Here is a 23,263-nt window from a genome sequence, read left to right as displayed (position 1 = left end):
GCTTTCTAAGTAGACCTTTTGCAGGCTACGCTATCAAATGGAGGAGACTCGGCTGCAAGCGTACGAGTGGCCATTCCACGCAGAGGAAGGGATATTGCGCGCTGCGGTTAATCGGCACCGGCCTGCAGCTCCCAGAGTTCAGTCGGACGCGAAGCATTAATCGGAATTGCCTAGATCTCTGCTGCCGGCATTGTCCACAAAGTTGCTCTCGCAATTACTGTGTTGGCCGGTTGAAGGGCTGGGTCAGCTTTGCCGTGACTTCAGCTTCAAAGTCAATGTCAAGGAGATATTTGCATGGTGAGATCAAATTCCCAGTGCTATCGCCAGTGCGAATAGCTCGCAGATCGCCGTTCAGCAGTCAGAAGGGTTCAACCTAGGCTGGTTCAGCGCTTCCTTCGTTCGGCTGATAAAACTATACAGTCAGGACGGGAAGGTATTGTGGAGCTCTCTTATTTGGCTGCCCTTTTTTCTCTAGTTCGGGAGTGCCATACTTTGCTTCTCAATTTCACGGCACAGCGCGCACCGTCAGCACCACACTCTTCGATTTGACTTCGCGCAGGCAATGCAGGGCCCGTATACCGTAATGTTCGATTTAAGTTCCACTGCTTCTATCACGCGACGCGCCGTGGGGCAGATCGCAGGGATAGCGGCAGCGCGGCGGCGAGCGAGTCATGTCCGAGCCGATGACGAAGGGCGAAAACAGAAGGAAAATTGATATAGTCGGCTAGTAAAGGTGTCCCTAAGAACCAGTTCACGGTTTTGTCGTGCTAGCTACTTGAGAAGTGCTGGTAGTGCGTTCCTGTTGCATGCATCGTGCGAGCTACTGGTAGCAGACGACATAGCCCTGCGCTCTGCCAACTCCATGGCCAACTCATTTACGCTTACGATACCGCCTGTGGGCTGAGAATGAAAAAGAATGCCATTAATGAATTACTTCTGCAATGCGTAAACGCCCGACACCACAAGTTTATACTTCAAAACTTGGCGCATAATATTTAATTTATATTTTACATTCATTTAGCAAGCAGAAACATTCTGCGATTCCTCGATTAGCTCGTCATATAACGACGTACACTTCAGAGGTGGCACCCTCTCATCTATTGGTCGCGTACTCCCCTTGTTCCACCGCCGGCTTGGGAGTGGCACATCTAATGACGTAAGCGGCGAACCGGACGGTTCGTATTCCGAACCGTTATAAGATTCGGCCCCTGCTCTCCTTGGTCTCGTTTGTTCGGGAGAGTGCGATAAAAAGGGAGCGTCGCAAAAGGGCGGCGTCAAAGGCGACCAGCGCGAGGCTGTATTAACGCGACAGCGTTAAGGAGCTCGTGTCGCAGAAAAGCCGGTGTCGTCGGCATCGGTGTCAGCGGCGTTGGCCGTGAGCGATAAATCCCAGCAGGCACTTCATGAACGATAAATCCCAGCAGGCACTTCATGAATAAAAACAACTTGCAAGATGGGCTGGGTGGGAATGGAACCAGGGTCTCCGGAGTGTGAGACGGAGACGTTACCACTGAGCCACGAGTTCGATGCTTCAAAGCGGTACAAAAGCGCCTCTAGTGAACGCGGTGTTGCCTTAGAAACGAGCTGTTTCTAAGGCTCAGGCGTGCGTCGCTTGCTCAGGCGCACATTTCGTTGTCGCGCCGAACGCTGCGTTGCTCGACGCTCACCGTGTCCGATGCGGGGCGCGTAGTCGCTGCGCCGTAGCCCATTGTCTTACACCCCTTGGCGGGCCGACGGGAACGCTGTCGCGTTCCACTTAAGGCGAAGGTTAAGCGTCCTCCAATTTTTTTTCCATTGCTCGCGATTTGGCTTTGCGTGAAGTGAACGCCCAGAAATCATTCCAGGATCCTACACGGTGGGAATCCATAGCAAAAAATATGAACTTTGTTTTTGAGAGAGTGTTCAGAGTGCGTTGTTTGCTCGCAGACGTTACATCACGTTGGCGATAACAACATCGTCTATGGTTCGACCGATGGTTCGACGCACGGACGGTCGCGGCCAATGCGCTCCGATGACCCGCCGTCTAACGACGCTTGCCTACTTACGTACGTAGGCATTTCCCAGTACTAAAAGCCCTGACGGGGCACGCGCTTCTGCGTAGGTATCGTCATGGCGCCGTACTAAAGATGTCTAATATCGTCGCCACGCATCTATGCTGTATGTGACAGTGAACGCACGCAAGGAAAGCCGGCGATCGCGGCTCAATCTGGCGCGCGCGAACGAAGAATGCGGAGAGCAAACGAGCCGTTTTACGCCGCGCGAGAGATCGTGGGGATGGGCTGAAGGGAGAGGGGCGGCATTGTGCTCCAACAGCAACTACGCATTTTGCGATCGGGCGCAAGGGCCACTGATGACCGCGACTCAAGCTCGCGCGCCATATACGGAGGCAAGTGGGAAGACCGCGAGGACGGGAGGGGAACGTGTTCGACTATGCCAACAAGTGTGTACTTTGTGCGGCCGCGCGCGGTCGTGCGCGGTATCTTGACAATGATCTACAGACGTCTGATACCTTCGTGCGTGCTGCGTGCTCGCTGCTCTTGCGTCGAAGCGGTAGGCCGCACGAAGGTCACTTCGCTCGCTGCTGCTGCCGCGTTGCTCGCACCAGCGTTCTGGCAGCCAGTGTCCGCGCACATCGAGTGGGATGTGTTCATTCTTGCTTGTACGCGCTGACACCACGTTTAATTCATTTAGTAAGCGAATGTTTCCAAGCTTACATGGCTACTAAAACTACTCTCCTTACTAAATTTCTATCGGAAACGATGCTTCGCCTTGCGGGCGAGACTGACATTTTTTTATAAAAAGCGACAAATTCGGAAAATTAAGTTAAGGCTTTTGTTATTAGCCATAATTGCTACAAAACGTTACGCAGGAAGCAAGTGAATATGTGTGTACAAATAAATGAAATATTTAAATTTCCACAATTGCCTAATAGCGAGAACCCTTCAATAAACAAATCCTTTTGGAACGTTAACATAATTTTTAAAAGATCACCTGCGTGTGAGCGCAAATCTACTCTTTCAGCTGGTTTACTCCAAGACGTGGACATTACACATACTGGAAGTCTGAACGCATTTTTGACTTATTAACAAAATCTCAGAAATAAACTTTTTAACTAAATACTTTAATGCCCGTATTGCAATGTATGTGATGAAACCAGCGCTTTCACAAAACACATCTGCACGGAACAGATTTTAAAACTAGCAGCAGTTTGGAGATAAGTCCTGGGAAACTTCCAGTAATATGCGCTGTTCTTCTACTTACTTTTTGAACAAAACACTTTTTTTTTTCATTGAAACTCGCAAGTTGCTGGAACACCTATGGATTTCGTCGTGACTTATGGAAACGCATATTTGGTAACTGTTGTCGTCCTCAGAACAAGCTTCAAGTGGTCTTGACTTTCAAAGTCACTGGCTGCAATCCGGGATATGGAACATGGGTCATGAGTAATTAGCTTAAAAGGCAATAAGAGACACATTGTCATTTAGTGTAATATTCATTCTCAATTCTCTTGCAAATAATGTCCACCTCTGAGAGCAATTTAGCTCAATAAGTAGTATTGTGCTTCCTGACAGAGGTCCTGCGCAATATAAAGACGAAGTACCTGTGAAAAGCAAAAATAACCACTAATCATAATGAAATAGCCGAGTTTACAGCAGTGAGTGGCGCGGAAAAGTAACCATACCGTTCAAGTGGGAAAAAAAGAAGAGATTACACCAAATCACGCAAAGTTGCACAGGAAACTGCTGAAGTATTTTTCATTACAAGGGTACAATATTAAAATAAAGAATCAAGAAGATTCTACACGTCTGTCATCAATCACCATCACCCGTTTAGCCGTGCTTTCATTTTATAAATCACACTGTAATAGCGTGTTCGGAATTCACCCAAGCACACAGACATTTTGTGGAAAACTAGTCTTTTTCTTGGCCATAATACGGAAAGATTTCTTTTAATAAATTATATGGAACGACTACCATTTATTCATTACTCGGAATTATCAGGTTGACGGGAAATCACTCACTCTCTAAGGAATGTTCAATTTATTACACAAATGAATGTAACTGAGACAAGAAATTAACAGTTTCGCCTATGATGCGCAGAAGAAGTTTATTGATGAATAAAACCCGCAATGAGTGGAGCCCCTAGACGAGGCACCCAGCGGGTTCCGCACGCGGTCTTGCTTATCGGATGATGACCGTTTGGACCAATTCCTGTAAAATGGACCGCGTCGCCTTCCATTGTGTCTGCTCCGTAATTTCTGCGTTTGTCTTTTGTGTATATGCCATGCATGCCCATGAAATGTGGTCGAAGGATGGCATATGCCCCCTCACCATGGGCATGTGTCCATATAACTTTCTCAATAAATTTGATGGAGCATGTGCAGGTTGTTTTATGTATAGGTTTGCAGCTTTCTCCATATAACCTGTTCTTCCTTGCTGAGATTCTTATGTGGGGGTGGTAGTTTCATTCTATTTCTTCTGTACTTGTTTAAAATTGCAAAGTAAGTATGGTCAATCGGGATGAGGTCGTCAGAGGCATCCTCTGAGTAACCGTGGTGTCTGATATGAGCACGAGCTACTCTGTAAGCTTCGTCGCTTCCCCAGATCCCCTCGTGATTAGGTGCCCGCAAAAGGTGAAATTTGGCTCGGGGTTTCATATCTCCTGAGATGCTATAGGCTGCGGTGTATATTCGTCCTCTGAGATAGCTTCTCCATGCCGCTTGTCAGTCGGATAGGGTGGTTATTTGTTGTTGGTTTGATTCCGTCCCTTTGGGAGCTGGACCTTCTTCCGCTTCTGCGATAGTGGTGTGAGTTGAGGCGCTAGCAATTTCTCTGCCCAAGTATTCATTGATGGCAGCTACCGTTCTTTTCTGCCTGCCTGGATCAGCTGCCGCGTCTGAAGCGGGAGTTCGGTTTGTCCCAATACGTTTTCTCAATGTATGCAGCTCTGGCTTCTCTTCTGCCTGCATGTACAGTTGGGTCTATATATCTGGGTATGAGCGATAATTTTATGCTCTTTCTGGTTCTTGTGGCGGTGGTTTAGCTTGCTTGCGTTTTTCTAGGAGCTCATGGTACCCGAGTCTCCCAAGAAGTTTCCCACCCGTGGTCGATTGTGCGACTCGGTTTCTTTGGGTTATCAGTTGAACTGCTGACAGTTTCTCGAATGTATTGCGGAGACCGAGAGAGGAGGCGTATTGCGCAATTTGTAGGGCGATCTTGTATGCGTTGCTTAAGCAAGTATTTGTCGCATCTATCTCTGTTCTGGTTAGTGGGTAACAGGGCAAGCTGTAAATGAAGTGGCTAACCACCTGACTTCTGATTAGGCGAATAATGTCTGATTCCTTCATCCCGGTCCTTTTTGTGGTTAATCGCTTTATCTTTATTGCAACATGTTGTGCAGCCGTCTTGACGAGAGTCTTGTCAGTGCTGATTGGATAGTATCTACATACGTAGCACCCGGATTGCGGTTTTCTCAGGTATGCTGTCATTTGCAAGTCTGACTTCAAGTTTAAGGGCCAGGTCCGTTCGGACGTTGTGATTCCCTTTGCCTCCCAGGACTGGTATGATCTTTGATTTATCTGACGCGCCTTGCAGCCTATGATGCGAAGGAGTGATGCTTGAGCTGAGGCTAGATTAAGCGCTGTAAGTTTTTCAACGTTTGGTGAGGACCCTTAGTCCGAGGACTCTTCGTTTGCGTAAGTGGCACTCCCTGGTGGTTAATCAGTGAGAGAAAGTGCTGTTTCTTCCTCTTCTTTCATAACCTGGCTTTCGTTTGTTGACACTGGCTTCGTTTATATTATTTCTCCTCTGCTCCGACATATGGATATAAGCTGCAGAATGTGGCGTCTGCCAATAATTTAAGCAAGCGCTCGAAAGAATAGCACTCTTTTATGCCGCTGAGCAAACTATGACGTTCCAGCGACGGTCTCCAGCGCGCATGAAAAGAGCAAGGGAGTGAATCCCTAACACATATGATAACACTGAAGCACGACTAGGCTAATTAGCTCAAGCGTTTAGTTAAGAAACAATGCTTGCACTTGAGGCAGGCAGCCAGAATATCATTTTTTGTTAAGCTGTCAGTTGCTATTTTGTTTTGCACAGTCAAAAAGGCTACATCGTTCCTGATTTTAAAAGCGCCTTCGCGAAGATGTTTCTTTTCAGGTTTCAGCGGAATTCAAACGGCACCTCAGGTTGTTGCTGTGCACTCGGCACTTTTATTTTTCCGCCTGCTGATAATATTGGAATTCAGGCAAAATGAACGTATAGGTTTTCTGTGCCTTGCGAGCGATGGTGTGAACATTCCTTTATCTAAGAAAATCTACATTTCTCGCACATCATCAACGATCAAGAATTGTGAAGCACAACCATTAGGCAGTGGGGTTATGAATAGCTACCGCTGTTTAGATGAGCAGCGACAAGCCGATCATTGAGTTGGAGGCGCTTTGTATACCGGACGCTCGCACTGAAGTTCATCCCGTAATACTCGAATCCCTCAGTTGTATCCGAGAAACGGGTTGAGCGTTAAGGAAAACATTTAGTGCCCACTTCCCATCCGATCACTGGGATCCAGACAGTCAACAAAGGCTCGTCCACAAATTCGACGCCGAAATCAAGTTTCGCATGCCATCGAAACTAGAACCATGCGACAGAGATTCGCTGCGCAGGATACGACTTGGTGCGACTTTCACTCGGTGTGCTATGCACACCTCAACGGTCATGAGGACAGCCCCGATTGTGACCACTTCCATGCACCAGAAACTTTCCAAAGCATATATTTCGTGCCGGTCCAGCACACAGAGAGGAGTGACTAACTTTAGAATCCCTCTGGCCTACATCAACGCTGAGTATCTTTCAGAGGATTTTATTTTGTATAGTTGGCCCCACACGAGATATGCTATGCAAAAACATTACCGACCACGTTACAATTTTTTACACGACACAAGGCTAGCCTGAAGCCATGAAATATGCTTTAAACATCGCATTACCGTAGTCATCCTTCATACCCTTTTTGTTTCACCTTTCTCCTTCCCATCCGCAAACTAGCAGGTTACAGAACACAAGCTTCGGCCTATATCTGTTGCTTGTAAATGAAGTTTTACTGAGTGTCCAAAAACCAACAGTGCGGTGAAATTGGTGGTCTTAAAACATATTTCATTCCCAATATTCCCCATTATTATCATTTTTTTGTTCTTTTCGTCAATTCCCAGTTACTTTTTGGGCTACTTACTAAGTTCACTTGGCATCTGGAAACTTTTGTGTTCAATTGTCCCACCTATCGATATGGAACTTCGTTAATGATGAATTAACAAACAAGTGGAAAGCTATTGCGGATAACGACAATGCAACGTAAATGAAGCTGTGTTGCATGTAAAACTGCATCGGACATTGTCATGCCAAAATTTCTCTGGTTGTTTGTTTTCGACAGGGCTTCCCCGGTATTAATGAACACTGTTTCATTATATCGATCTAAAGAGAACCATCACCTCTCGCTGTGTAAACGCAGCGAATGACGCAGCATGGTTACACTACGCACATTCCTATGAATTACAATAACTGTTATGGTGAGAGCTGGAGGCTAATAGACAAATCTTTCTGCGCACGTACGACCTCAAAAAAAGAAGAAAGAAAGAAAGAAAGAAAGAAAGAAAGAAAGAAAGAAAGAAAGAAAGAAAGAAAGAAAGGAAGGATAGCGAAGAAGCACGCAGATTTCGGGATATAACTCAGCTTAATTATTCCACTTCTGTCAAATGAGCAAGCAGAAATAAGGGCTCAGGAACATCTCGCCTCTAATAGACATATCTTATGCTTACCACAGTCAAGGTGCCTATGGAATGATTTCACCGGCGGCCTTATGCTCAATCATTACATTTTCTTGGAGTTCCAAGCAACAATAATGTTTATTGTTCTTTTTTTTTTCGCGCGCCGTTTCCTTGTTCTGAATATCTGTTGCCGGACCCACGGAGAAAGATTGCTTTGCTCGTAGTAAACGCAAAGCGAAGTGTTCCGCAAGGAAAACTGCAGAAATCCAATTAGACGCCTGAGCTCCCTCGTTTCGCACGGCTCCCATCCGAGCGCAGCTGTCTATATTTATTTCAGTTTGCCACGCGTTACAACAGGCCGCAACGTTACTGTGTGAAGTAAATTCTACAAAAAAAATGTAATAAAAAGAAATAAATCGAACAAGTCCTTGCAAGCAGTGTGTGCCCACCGTAGCTGCCCTGCTCAAGTATGCACTAAATATTTCAGCTAGCTGTCGCTTTTTCTCAATCTAGCAGCCCAGAACAACACAGCCATTCTTCGTCATGCGCAGCTCACAGAGTTCACAGAATTAGGTTACAAACACACGAGGAGCTGGAGCGAATAGATAAGAAAATTAAGCGCGAATGGCCGCGAAAGCAGGCGCCAGTAATTAAATTATCCTTCATGGCACATCTCACGCTTTCGTTTTAATTTATTTTATTTCATCTTTTCTTTTTTGCGGGGGTCCGCGCTTGCCTTTCTAACAAAGCAGAGCATCGCTGCATCCTGTTGATCTATCCTGCCGGGCATGTTTCCCACTAACTCTAGCTGTATATCGGAGCTAACTTTAAATCGAACCTTAACATTTCTTGGCACATGAATAAAAGAGAGCGACAACTGCGTGACGCTCCCATGGAGCATTTATGGAGGAATAGCTTTTCACGCTATGGCCACGGCACAGCGAGCGGTAATGGTGAAATGCTCTTTGTCAGGAACGGAGAGAACACACGTGAGATTTGTTTTTGAGGCTACGCAAAATCAGGAGCCACTGCCTTTTAGAGACTAACATGACACTTTCACTGTAGGCCTACTGTTTAAACGGAGGTGTTACAAGCCACCGAGCCTAACCAAACGAACGCCAGAGCCCGACCGAACGTTCATAGTTAGCGCGCAACTCACTTATATTGTTGAAGTTTCCGTGGCACTCGAGGCCCATGTAGTGTTTTTCATTTTTTTTTCTGTTGTTCTTGTAGACGTTTCCTTGGCTTATATGCATTTTCCCGTGAATTCTACTCAAGCGCGCACTGACACTGACACTTCTGTAACAAGGAACGTTACATGTGCGCACACAATTATTTTGGTAGACATGAAAAATTCGCGCCTAGGTTTCAGCTGCCTACTACGGAATGTTGAATAGTTTTATTCAACATTCTGTAGTAGCGTGACCTTCAGTGACCGGCCCTGTTGTGTGTGATCTGTACTGTATGTTCTACTTTATTCTTTAGATTTGTCATGTTGCTCTTCCTTTCCTCTTTTCTCCCCTCTTTCCTATCTTCCATTTCTGTGTTGCTGTCGCCTTCCTTCTCAAGAGTAGGCAGGCATTGTGCCCCTTCCGGTGGCAGTGGCCAGCCTGCTCCTCGCTTTCCCTTTCTTGGTAATTGTATATATGTGTTCAAAACAAATAATAATAATATATAGTTCACGTGACGAAGAATCCGTGCAATGACATTTTCCTGATTTGAGCGCAAAAACGACGAATATTAAGGGAGCTGAACGCAGATCCAATGTCCACTTGCACACTGGTACACTCTCTGCTATGCTGTATACGAGCGCTCGTAGGCGCACTGCCCAGCTGAGAAAAACGATCTGCTCAGATGGAAAAGTGGGGACCAGTGAATACGCCGCAAGGTAAGTGCCTTTGAATGGGGGGGGGGGGGGGAGGTTAAGCAATTCATCAACAATTACGATACTCCCTAAGGCGAAATTTGAACGCCGCTCTATACATGAGAAAGTATGCGTGTCCATATTTTGTGTTATGATTATATAGGCACACAACTTGTATTAGGAAGAGAACACTGTGAGTAGAGTAGCTGGCGTGGACAATATGTCTGGTGCCGCACATTCCAAACGGAGTGAAGTGTGGCGTGACTGCCCCGCTAGTCGGGAGATCGCGAGAGACAGCGCGTATGGGACGCGTGGGCGAGATTCACAGCAGCCGCAGCAGACGGACCTCCGCTCACACAGCGCTTTGTCTCCATGGAGACGACGCGCGCTGCTCTGGTGCCATATCGTAGCCATCGTCGCCGCACAGCCCTTCTTGCGCGGCACTACATTTTCTTCTTGCGCTTTAGTTCCACGAACGACGCGAGTGGCCCTTCGTGGTGGGGGACATGTGCCCCCAGTGTTAACGGTGGCAACACCCAAGGGAACGTCACATCGAGCCTTACTCGCAGCAGCACGTCATTGTCCCTTGCAGGAGCAATAATCCCCGTCGCACATGCCGGTACCGCAGACTGACCTCAGCAGATGAAGCCGCGGGCGAGCGTAGCCCCTTCCCCCTCTCACGCCACCCTGGTCCCCCCTCAGAAGCACAGGCGAGATCGCCCGTACAGCTGTCGATGCCGTGGCTGGCGTGAACTCAGCGCATGCGCAGGCAGTTTCCCCTCCGCTCCTCCTCCGCTTTCCCCCTCGCGCTCTCTTGTTTCATCTCTCGCAGCGCTCCGCGTTCGCTTTCATTTTCGCTTCATTTTTTCGCATTCTTCGAGATATGACGCCGAGGCACGCCGACGCTCAGTGCGGGAACGGGTGCCTATAAGCTGCGCTCTAAAATAAAGGAGATGGTAAATTTGCGGCGTCGGTACCGATGGTCAGTCACCAAACAAATGGCTGTTTCGCCTGAAGGGCGAAGCACTGACTGCGATAGCAAGGTTTAGCGTGTGTTCTGAACTTCTCGGACGGTGTTCTAACTATACGCGAGTCTGATTTACACGGACGCATTATACGTGCCACGGCGGCCGCATTTCGATGGGGGCAAAGTGTAAAAAAAATCCGTTTACTTAGATTTAAGTGCACGTTAAATAACATCAGGGGGTCCAAATTATTTCGGTGTCCCCCACTACGGCCTGCCTCATAATCAGAGCGTGTTTTTTGGGACGTAAAACCCCATAATTTAATTTTTACGTACCTAAATTTATCCTTTCGCTCGGCGTTCTAAGAGACATATTGAAAGGGAGTCGTATAGAGTAGTCATATTCCATCTTACTCAAACCTGTGCTTATGACGAGTTATAAGGCCTGAAAGCGTGCATTTATTGCACGAATTTACGTTTGTTCGGCTGTGGTGCCTCCGCATTAGACACATAGAGTCCATGAATGTCGTGAAAAGACTCGTGCAGCAAGACAGAGGGATGCTAGTTCGGCCCACGCATCTTAGCCACTGCCGCAAGGTATCAGTAAGTGCTAGCACAGGGGACACTTATGGCTATAGCTACACTACACTAGCATGAGTTAAGCATGTAATCTTTGCAATGCGTGAGTGAATTTAAGTTCTGTGTTCGCTTGCGTAATTTACGTACACTGGTGTCCATACATCTCTTACAGCGCACACAAGACGTATCACGTACTCCACCGGGGCGGCGTTGTCGATACAGCCTACCCTAATTTTTTTCATGTTGGGTGTGTGCGCTTGAAATAATATTATATTGTGTGGAGCATAACTCGTGTTTTAATGTATTTGCATTGACAACTACTCGAAATACAGCGTTTTAACGCTGAACGTGAATTTCTGCTCAGTTAAGGCACACAGTGACCTCCTGTGTAGGTCATACTCACCACTACACACTGAATGCTCGAATTCGGGGCCATGTCACTTGGCATCGCGGGAATTAAGATGTATTGCATGTCTTGTCACCCACATACCGTTGTGGCCGACTGTATCGAGCCGTTCTCTCAAATATTCAGCATGAATATTACGGTAGCACACTTTCTTGCACACCAGTAGACACCCATGCTACAAGTCAAGATTGTCAAGTCGAGCGGTACATACATTTTTGGTTATAGCCCATCCGGTTAAGTCTTCATGTTTGCCGATGCAATCACGCTGTATATTAAACGCCGTTCTTATTGAAATATAGATTCAAAACGTACTGGTTGTAGCAAGACGAAATTGCGAGCCCATGGTACCTGCCAGTGCAGAATACGGAAAACACACGAAAACAAAGCAAATTAAGAAAGCACAAGACGTATACAGAACACTCTATGTTTCATCGCTTCTTTTGTCTGTGCGTTGTATTCTATTTTGTGCATTCTTCAGTAAAGGTACCATGCATAATATTAGAATAAGCACGAATGACGGCGTCTTTTCCATGAATAGACGAATCAGTATTAGGTAGTTGCGCATAAAGTCTTGTAGATACAGACGTGCTAGAGGAACCCTGATAAGAAACGTTGAGTTGCATTTGTGCAAGACCCTTCTGCAATACCAAAAAGAAGCCCCTCTTACCGTGACAAGGGGCTCGTTGAGCCATTAAAGAACAGGCAAAAACTAAAGAAGGGTTAAACACACACATACGGAGCGCGCTAAGTACCCGCATGTGCGACCGTTAATACACACAAAAGCGGTGCACGCGAAAACGAACTCGCCCAGGTTTTACGGCGGGAAACTGTGCCGATACCGTTTCCCTAAATGGGATATAAAGTGCCGCACTCTATGTGCACGCAAAGCGACGCCACGTTAGCCGATGCCTACAAGACCTGCGGTTGAAAGGAAACGCTATTACAGGTGCGAAACTAACAGGAGAGGAAAGCGGAACACAATTATCAGCAGCAGATCGCAGGCGATTGGTGCAGCAGGAAATTACTTCCGCGTCTGCTGCCGCGCGCATGTTGTAACAGCTGGCAGCGAACCATGACAAGGAATCTGTACAGCTTTAGGGTGGACGAGAGCAAGTAGTCCTTACATAATTGTCGCGATCTTGGAGGAGTATTTTTGGTTACTTGGATGCAGGTCCCCCTGTATTAAGAAAAAAAAACCCTATACGTAGGACATTTTCACACCGTTCTACAGTGATACACACATTATATATACTGTTGCATTGGAGTAGCACTCGCATGTTATGCAAGAAAGAAAAAAACACAAACAGCAGGGCCTTCGAGCAAGATACTTCTTTCTTGTTATTTTCGAGTGAGAACTACTACGAAATAAATTACTTCCTTTTTATTACCTCAGTGCTAGAGATGGCTCGCCTCGTAACAGCTTTTGCATTCTATGAGGCTTCAAACTAGAAGTAAAAGTGCGCAGCAGGCATTGAACGCACGCACACGCGTACTTCAGACGGAAATGCAAACTATGTTGGGCCTGGGGATTATAAAGCAAATGTGTTCCAATTCACTTTCACGCTTCGTCAGTAGCTGCGCTCGTTTTACGTTATCACTATGGTCTGCCGATCGTAAGAGGTAGAGAAATAAGAATATAATCGCGAGAAAGAAAACGCTAATGCAATACTATGCTTGCTCTGAATTTATTAAGAATAGTTTACAAGTGCCAAATTTGAGCGCTGTCTAATGATTCAACGCTAAATTGTAGGTACAGACACAATACGCACTCTCAACGCCACATAAAAAATTTACTAATTTCCGTGTTTATTAGCCTACAAGATCATAGGTAGGACCAATCTCTCTGTGAATTCACCCACGACTATTCACAGTGTTGTTATTTTCTTCAAATTATGGTTTCTTCCTATCTCATTCAATGCATGGCTGCAGAGCACGACGGAGCAGGTATATCTGACAGCATCTGTTGTAACACGAATTCTTGAATGTCACTTCTAAGCCATATGGGACGTGCACACCTACGTTTCCTGGCTTGATTAGGCTGCATATGAACTCAGGCTCATGCTGGGCGACTAATGTGCACATTTGTCACACGTTATCTCAAAACGCCAAGCACTGACCACAGCGATACAGGACATACCACTTCCGTGATACCTAGCTCCCGCGGTATTCTCAAGGTAATTAAGCTGCTAAAGCGACGGGTATCATAAATACCAATGAACCAGTGAAGCAGCAGATAATTAGCTGGGGAAATCTGTACGGAGAACACACCTACCGCTTTGATCTGAGTAGCGAGTGAGAGACCATAGGGCCAGGCAGCGCGCCCTGGCTCACATGTCGCGTCGTGCCTTGGCTCCAGGTTTCGGCTCCTGCTGAGTGTCTGCAGGCCACGGGCGAAAGACAGCACTGCGTCGTGGGCGAGGGCTGCGCCCGACTGCACGCAACAATGCAGCGCACGGTGAGGCGGAGCCACGAATCGTCATTTCGCGTGCCACTATACCGAGCGCGTATTCGTGGCGAAAATAGTGCAGTTGACAAGGACGAGCGACAGTAGGACAGACACGCCCTATCGCTAGTCTCGCCTTTTTCCCTACGGGTCCTACATCTGTGATGCCCAACGTATAGCTTATTCTACTCCCAATTCGAAACTCAAAATCCAGATTTAAACACCGGAAGTACAACTCGTATAGTAGTGTTTTTATTATGCTGGAGCGTAGTTTCAGCTTCGGGTAATTTAAAAATCAGCTGGTAAACAACTTCTTACTATAGTAATCAGGTTTCCTTCGTCAAAAAAACGCTTAGTTGTCTTTGTGTGCGTGTGTGTAAAGAAATATATTCTCCGTGGGCGGAAAAAACCAAAGTTCTTTAGAGTTTGCTTTTATGTGAAATAGAATTTGGGCATTGCAGTTAACCGAATGGCTGAAGCGAATAGCTTACTGAGTAGCGATTCATAACGCTGAATAAATTTTGTAGAAGTGAAATAATAGCTTGCGGCATTGCCCACCACGAATGGCGTTTAGAACATGTCAGAGAGCTTGTTTTTGGTGGGCGACGATAACCCCCCCCCCCCCATTTCTCCCTCACACAGATCAGTGATAATACTTATGCAATAATTATAAAACGCATCAGAAGTCTGGCCGGTAGCTCTTAAGGACAGCATGCGATCTGGTACCGTTCAAATGGCGGGCATATGAATGACAGCACCACAGTTCTTTTTTCAAAGCAAGAAAGCTATGTAATCTATTGAGGCACATTGAAGCTACACATAGAATGTTACTTAGTTAACTTCACAAACGCTCTTCTCTCAGGTCCTTAAGCAGCAGACCTAAGTGTTGCAGCGGAGAGCAACTATTCGGGTTCCAGGAGGTGCTTCATTTGATGCTAATGCGACCTTTCCTCAAGGCATAGGTCTGTGGTGATCACGTCGCTACTTGACCCGAGAAGAAAACCGAACATCGTGCGACTTAAAGTAAGTGCCCGCACATTCCGACGTCCCCCCCACATAACTACGCATTGGTTAACCATATATGTGACTCGAAAAAACACACGAAGCTAATGTTTTAGTGGAAAGTGACCAAGCGAAAATTCTTACCCTTTGGCCAGTGTGGGCTTTTGCGACCATAGCTTTTTGATAAAGTTCATGTCGTGACCTGAGCGATTCGCCTGTTTGCCAGTGCCCTGAGGTTATTCAGCAATATATCCTCTTAGAGACAACATAAAATAACTTGAATATCTATCAGTCAGGTTGAGGTTTAAGAGCTCCTCCCCAGGTCTGGCCATATTGAGGTGACAAGCGCAGAGCATACAATGCGCGACAACAATCATGTCTGCAAAGTATTACATCGCTATCCGCCGCGGAAAGATCTGAAATTTCAATCCGTCTTCACTCGCGGCCGCCGCGCTCCAATCCGGACGGTGACGTAATCGTGCCCCTACGCCTACGTAATCGTGGCCGCAGTGTTACGTCGCTCGTGGTGACATGTGACTTCGAGAATTATTCAGGACAACATGTGTGATCTGTGCGGTCTGTTGCTTGAATTGACGAATTGAAGTTTAGAGAAATAATAAAACACACAAATGGAATGTCTGCGTATTCCTGTTTTACTTCGCACCGAAACAAGACATATGTACTTCCGCTTCGTCTGCTTGTTCCCACGGTCATGCGATCACGTGCGCAGGTACCGAAACTATGCCATTTTCTACCGTGTTCCAGCGCGTGATCACCCTCTGCGATCCGCTTGTTCTATCTCAGTATTCGTCTAGCATTTAATTATACCCATAGTCATGTTTCCTTGAGCACAATGCGCAAAATCGTGCGCTGCGCGAACGGGACAACTGCTCGCGCGGAAGTGCGTAGCGCCGAAAAATAAAAGCGAGGAGCAAAATAAAAAAAAAAGATGATGGTGGGACCTGTGACGTATGCGTCACGCGATCCTCGAGGTCCGGTATGGGAGAACGCAGGGAAGGAATTTCGCTTGAGTAGGCTAGGCGGGGCGAGTAGAGAGAGCGTCTTGCTTGGCAGTGGAGCCCGCCTGCTGAAATCATGGGTTCACGGCATTGAAATATTTCTTTCTCGCCTATTAATGAGCCGATTTGAAATTTTTTTTTGCAGCAGAACGCTCCCTACAGCGCACGTAACAACTTCCAGCATATGACCAAAATTTGCTATAGGGCGTGGTGAGGGGCAGTTTAAAGTAAAACATATGAGTGAATTCTCTTTTGGATACATCTTTGATGTCTTCAATCTTCTCTGAATGCAACTTCTGTGGTTTTTGGTTGTTGCTACTGTTGTTGTTGTTGTTTCTACCGTAAAAAGATGGGACCAAATGGCTGTTGTGTCAAAAATAGACATTGAAACGAAACGTGGCTGCCTGACATTTTGCACGTGATGCTGCATTGTACGGTTACGAAACGCGTCTGACATCTTCCCTTATTTAAAAAAAATGTACGTTTTTCCTGACAGACCGTACAGAGAATATGTCACCCACCTTTACGCTAGAGAAGATCTGCCTGGCTCTTGGCGACAGCAGCTCCAACGAGTCTTCGACGCCGCTCATGGGCTTCGGCTCACGCTGCGCCAAGAGCGGAGGCAACTCCGCCGTGGTCACCATGCGAAAGCCGGTCACGTTGCAGCGCGAACTGTGGAAGGACCGCAGGTCAACCGCGTGCAGGTCCTGCAGTTAAGGCACAAAGGAGTCAAACCGGGGTTATGTGGCAACGCGTCATCTGTGACCATACGGCCCTCCTGAGAAAAAAAAAAGACTTCTGAACTGGACAGCGGACATGACCAGCTATAGTCGCTGTGCGCAGGGAAGAAGATACCGCAAAAAACATAGGCTGGATCCTCACACAGCACAGGCCTTACGACTCAGACGTATCGCACCAAATGTGAAGCCTCAAAGGGGCTCTGAAACACCTTTTATTGAAGTCGAGAAATTGATTTAATGTTAAAATAGACTATTTCAGAAGAAATGTGCCGCAAAATTTACTCCAATGCGTTTAAAAGAAGCGGATTTATCGGCAATTAAAGATCGCCCTTGAGCCTCATCATGGTGTTACCCACTTCTTCTTCAATGCCTTGCACAGTGAAGGCTGCGGTGGAGCGGGGCGGTGCCGACAACTCTCCGCCTACTCAAATTCACTGCAGCGCGAAGATGTAATTATACTTTGGATGTTCAAGTAGATGCAACTGCTTCTAAGTTCGGGGCCTACGACGCGCCAAACTCTAAGCATATCATTCAACTTATGGTTGAGTTCACGGTGGCACCTCCCTTTGCTGTGACATAGTATACTAGCTCGCTACGCACGGCTTTGTTTTCTCGTACCGAGTGGGATGAGTAAAACGTTTTAATTCGCACTAATCTCTTCTGGGGTCGAAAGTGACGTCGTCTTTCTGTTCGCACGAGCAAGCACTTGGGCAACGCTCACACCAGTTGGGCGATGGAGGCGGCACTGCGGACTCGCGTTGAAAGGATTCCTAGCGAAAGGACCTTCAACCATGATGGCAACACACCTCGAAGGTATGTAACTCGTGTAGCAGGCGACCTGTTCCAGTCGCATGTTGGCGGTCTGAACGGCTCGTCACTCGCTTGAAACCACGTCGCCCACAGAGACCGCCCAGAGCAGGCAGTTTTTCTCACCGAACTTCAGCGAGCTCAGTGATCGGGCTCGTCGCGGCATCCCACGGCGGCCGCGGTATCGAGACTGCTTATCAAACGCAGCTACATGCAAATGTACCCCACGTTTGCTATGCGCACGTCAGGCTTGTAGGGTGCGGTCGCGCTTTGTGATACAGTCTGGCCATGCCGACCGGCCTTGTCCTGCAACAGCTTTACCGACTGGTAGTGGCCACATCCAAATTATACATTTCTAAGCGCCGTGAACAGCTCAACACGAAGTGACGTTTCCCATGATGTCTCCCAAGGCATTTAGCCAGAACCGCGGCCAGGATTGAGCGTGCGCTGGCTAGCGTACGTGCGGTCTGACCTTAAGTTCCGCGTGGTTCGAGGGTTGGTGAGCGTTCAAAACTAATGAGAATTATCGAGACCCGACGGCTACGGCACCTGTTAAGCAGCTTCGCCAAAGTTTCATTTCTACGTTGGACGGGTGTGGCTGAGCGTGAGCAGACGACAGTGGGCTTCTTCAGGAAGTACGCAATTCTTATCATAATTCAAAACGCAGGTTTTCGCTTACTTCAGCTCGTTTATTGAACTGCCTCGATAAATATACGCCATACAGCATTCTTGGCTGATGTCAGCTATGAGCCGATAGCAGCCATGTGTGGAAATCTTGCAAATGACACATGGAATCCGCCGGCAGTTTCGGAACGGGTGAGGCGATGATGATGATAAATGGCGTTTTGTGGCGGTGTGGAGAAGGGCTCAATAAAGTGTTTGAGAAAAAGTGACTTTGCGATCAGCTTCCAAGCTCCATGCGCAACACTTTACTGCAAAATTTGGCTTAGGTGTTCACAGCAGCGTATGCTTTCCGTGGACTGTGTTTTTTTTCCACCAAGCTTTAGGGGTAACTATGGATCCTTTTATGGTAAGTGAAAAAAAAATTAATTGACAGTTTTGAATTTAAGTTCCGTAAGTATTTGTCGGATCGCCTCATCGTTTTCAACTGTTAGCGCATCTTCGTGCTTTATTCGCATGTGTATAACAAAGGAACAAATAACCCATATAAGTTTGTCAGAAAGCAAATGTATCGTCCTAGTAGAAGACGTTAAAAGAAAAAAAACATGTTGTAAATCTAAATCATGTTTGTTCTTAAGCAATCTAGTGGCAGATTCCAAGGCATTTAAAAAAGGAAAGGTGATGCTAGAAAAGGGTGGCATACTTTCTGAGCCTTCCAACCTATAGCACTTTCAGTATTTTGCCCTCAAAGTGCGGGGTGCAATTGAGGTATACAGTTCAGCTTGTGATGTTTTTATTTCTTGGCGTTTAAAATCATACGACGTTGCTTGCTTGTTCGAAGTGAATGTTCTTTTTTTATTTTTTGTCCCTTATCTTTGTGAAGTAAGATAGGGGGTGAGTAATGCATTATGACGTGTCAAGACTGCTTTTAATTTTAATACGCAATCAAAATCATACTCTTTGAACGTCGCTCGTCAACTGCATTGGATGAAAATCTGCTTGATTTACAATGAATATATTGTACAACTGACAGGAATACATGAGACATTATTATTTCTACCTCTTTACCACTGCGGCATGAGGTTTTGTTTTTATCATTGGCATGAACTCTTTTGGTTGACGCAAAGAATTCAGTTTTATTCCGTAGGGCATAAGGCATTCTGAACCCATGATATGCTGTTACATTGTGCGCTGCTAATATCAGGGCATAATAAGAGCGATGAGTGGCAGACTGAAATAAAATAAAACGAGGCAGCGTAATCTGCGCTAAAAGTGATTATTTCTTATTTTCTTTTCGCAGAAATTACAGAACTTAGCGATTCTTTGACAGACACATGGGGAAAATGCAACCAAGCGAGAAATTACTAAAAGTCGATTGTTTGAGTCTCGAATTCAAGCTAGACTGCATTGCAGTGTTGTCAAAACCGTCTGACGCTGCGAAGCAAGTCAGTGTTCAGGCAGAGAAAGAAATCGCTACCATCGTGCTGCACCCTTTAATCCTCGGCACTTTTATATTAGGTCGCGAAAGATTTCGCTTTGTTTGTCTTCATCCGTAACACAACGATCACTTGGAAGGAAATTTCGTAGAATAACGTGTCATGATAAAAGGCTGTGCCTCCGAAGTTCAGAGGGAACATAACTTCAGAAACAAGATGATTGGGGAGGAATATAAAGATGAAATCGCCAATGTTCCGGACAGCCTCGTATTTGTTGGTTGACTTTTTTTCACTTTTATCACCTTCCTAAATAAAAAAACGATCGACAAATCCGTGAGGAAAAATAATTGTACTCCTTACTGTAGTTTTATTTTTTCACAACGCTCACCTTTCCTTAAACGGCACGCGTGATTGCTTTTAGAGAAAACAAATTTCGCGATAACCTTCAGAAAAAATGTCAGAAACACGCTCGGCGGCACTTTTATCGGCAAAACGATTCCACGCTCTGGGAAAACATCAATAACTTGGGCATGCAAGCCCTCGGTCTGCCATTAAGTTAGAGATTTTGAGCATCATGCGAAAGAGAGATATTTATTTTTACTTTCTTTGTTTTAACTAAGAAAGTGTGACGCTGAAAGGGCGGTATGTGGGCGATAAGAACGATGTGCTAAAGTTCCAGTAAAACCGGAGTAACTGAGCAATTCAGTGTGAAGCGCTGAGAGCAAAGAGAGGCTTGATGCAACTTTTTCGCAGTCCTTAACCGGCGGAAACACCTTCGCCCAAAATATTCTGACATGTATCTTGACATCATGTTAATGATGTAGCAATCATTATTTAGGAATGAGTTCCGTTTTTTGAACGAACAAGGGCCCTATAACGTAAAAGTATTCCAATATGTTTTATTACAATCTCCTGACGTCAAATTTGCGTAACGGCCGACGCAAGCATAGGGCGGTCACCCACAGGATTGTCTCAACAGACCAATCGAACACTCTCCTCGTTCATAGGAAGTCACTTTTGTTTGCTTGAAAAACGAACAACATTGCCTACACTGAGCGGCTTGTCTCGTCTAATTGGCTCATAAGAGGCGAGAAGCATGCTCAAGTGGAGAGGGATTCGATGGGGCCAAGCCACTGCACTGAATATTGATAACCGTATAACGAGGGTGGTGCTGGCGTCTGTGATTGGTCCGCTTTCCCTTACTGAGCTTAATGCGGCTCATCGACAATCACGGCAGCATGCAACGGAAGCTTAAACATGACGCTAAAACGGATCCTCAGCAAAGAAGAGTTGGCAGAACGAGGTCGTAAACATATCTAAAGGGCTTAAAAACGTTATACGGTCACGCAAAAAGTTTTGTTACACGCAAACAAACCCATGCATGGTGTACCGGCGCGTGCGAACGCTCAGAAACGCGTCCCGCGGTAACAGGGCTCCTCTCTCGCTCTTCTTCCTGGAGACGCTGCGCCGTCCAGTAGCATTGACGAGAAGTCCGCGCGTGGCCACCGAGACGAGAAGAGCAGCGCGCGAGTGCCTGCGAACGCTGAGAATCGTTTTCTCGTTTGACACACACCCGCTGGCACATACTCGGCGCCCTACGTTTGCGAGAGGTTCGTTAAAGAGCGGCACACACCCACTGCAGTTCGGGGCGCAGCTCGCTAAAGTGTTGCCCTGAAAAGCGTTAATTTTCCGTTGTCCCGCCTACCTAGGTCGTTGGGTAGTCCATGGTCGAATGGGTAGCTCATCGGACTGCTGTGCTGAGAAGACGACGTTGAGAACCAACTATTGGAACCACTTCGGTCACTGAGCACGTGGCAATGTGTATACATGCGTCCCTCTTCAATGAACCCCTGGAGGACGGAAACATATAGGAGAGGCCCCGGACAGCATGGACGTATTGAGGATAGTGTGGCGGAAGTGACGTGCTGTTTTTCGCAAGGGACCACTGGGACTGGTAGCCCAACCGTCAACGTTGCCATAGCAACCACGCTTTTGAAGCTCTTTGCTGCTGCTCTAGGCCCCTGAAAAGTGAGGTAGGCTTTTCGGCACGTGTCTTTCTCGCAGCAGGTTCTCTTCGCGAGGCAATCTGACTTTGGAGCGTGGTGTGTAAACTTGAACCTTGCGTTTTGGGTCTGAGAGTATGAGTTCTCAGTCAGCAACAGACACACTCAAGTAATCGTGGCATGGGTCTTCGTCGTCTTCCACGTGCCACGGGAAACTACAGGAGCGCGTTTGCTTTACTAAAACTGTTACAGAAGATTCGCAGGCGCTGTTTTGACGCGCGGCGGCAGCACACACTACCGCCGGCTCAGAGCAACGCATGTTCAAAGCTCCCGCCTTTCTGCTCCGGCGAGCTGATTGGAGGCGCAACGGGAGATGGCACACCAACATGGCTGCATTTCCAGCTTCAAAAACGTGACGTCAACGACTCTCCTATTTTGTATCTTTCCTCATGAATCAACCTCTTTCACGCCGACGCAGGTAACTGTAGATGCCGGACTCGGTACGTACCACTGTTAAGTAAAACTGGGATGCTGAGCTGAATTGAACCCACGTAACAACAATTCCTCAAAGACGGCAGCCCGCTGCTTTAGCAGCTTGCGCCACAAATGCACTGAGTGTGTGCCACTCTTCAATAAACATGTCGCAAACTTATATAGTATATGCCACGGCGTGTGCGGCAAGCGAGGGAACACTTCCCAGCGTTCGCATGCGCCGGCGCGCCAAACTCTTCTCGAAGGCTGCGCACGGACTTCTCGGTCGAGTCAATGTAAGAGCTCGGTTGCGGCATGACGCGTTTCTCGGTGTTCTCACGCTGGCGAGCCAAGCATTTCGGACGATCACGCGCAGGCTTCGCGGCAGCTGCGCTAGACGGGGCCTAGTATTCTTAAGAAGGCGCGAAAGGAAGGTGCCGCGACAGCACACGGCTCATCCATAGCACGTTTGGACGGCGGCAATACGTTCTCTCGAAATGTCGATTTAGCATTACCGCCGACGGCCATCGTGAGGTGCGTTCCACCGGCTTGTTGATTGCACGACTGAGTGATTAATTATTTGATTGATCAGAAGGACAACGTCACATCATTAGAGGGATGGTTTGAGTATGTTGCCCTAATTGCTGAATTCTTTGATTGATTCGTGGAACTTAACGTACCCATGCAACCATGGGAGAAAGAAAGCTCTTTATTCCAGAAGCCAGCTCATTTCCGCCTTTACGCTACTCTGCATGGAATAGGACGGCGGAGAGGAAAAATCCTAGAAGTTGGGCAGAAGAGACAAAAGAAAAACAAGTGGTGCAAGTATTGTGATATTATCGGCAGTAGAATGAGGGCCCGAGGCGATGACGGCAGTTAATCCTGTTAAAACTAGACGGGTAATGCTATGTAACATAAAATACCAGTCTTGATGAGACGACGTGTGTGGTTCATAGTTTATGGAGCAGACCTATTAATTCAATATACAAAAATAAGAAGTGCAGGGCTTTGGCCGCTTTGATAAGCAAGCAACACTGGAACCGTGCGACACGTAGTGCGTGTAGGGCTCCGGATAGATTTAGATGTTGCGGGGTTCTTTACCTTTTGCCTAAGTGAAAGCAGATGACCGTTTTCGAATACTGGCCACAT

General features: G+C 46.8%; 1 protein-coding gene across 1 annotated transcript in view; it reads right to left on the bottom strand.

The window, feature by feature from the left end:
* LOC142584928 (glutamate receptor ionotropic, kainate 2-like) overlaps positions 1–23,263 on the bottom strand; it is a 246,588-nt gene that overhangs the window by 36,192 nt on the left and 187,133 nt on the right. Inside the window, exons 6-7 of the mRNA XM_075695279.1 lie at positions 16,558–16,743; positions 13,845–14,003 (exon numbers count right to left, since the gene is read on the bottom strand). Of these exons, the coding sequence (XP_075551394.1) occupies positions 13,845–14,003; positions 16,558–16,743 (345 nt within the window). The remainder of the gene's footprint in view (positions 1–13,844; positions 14,004–16,557; positions 16,744–23,263) is intronic.

The sequence above is a fragment of the Dermacentor variabilis genome, chromosome 6 (assembly GCF_050947875.1).
Source record: "Dermacentor variabilis isolate Ectoservices chromosome 6, ASM5094787v1, whole genome shotgun sequence".
Lineage (NCBI taxonomy): Eukaryota > Metazoa > Arthropoda > Arachnida > Ixodida > Ixodidae > Dermacentor > Dermacentor variabilis.
This window is presented reverse-complemented; position numbering and strand designations above follow the sequence as displayed.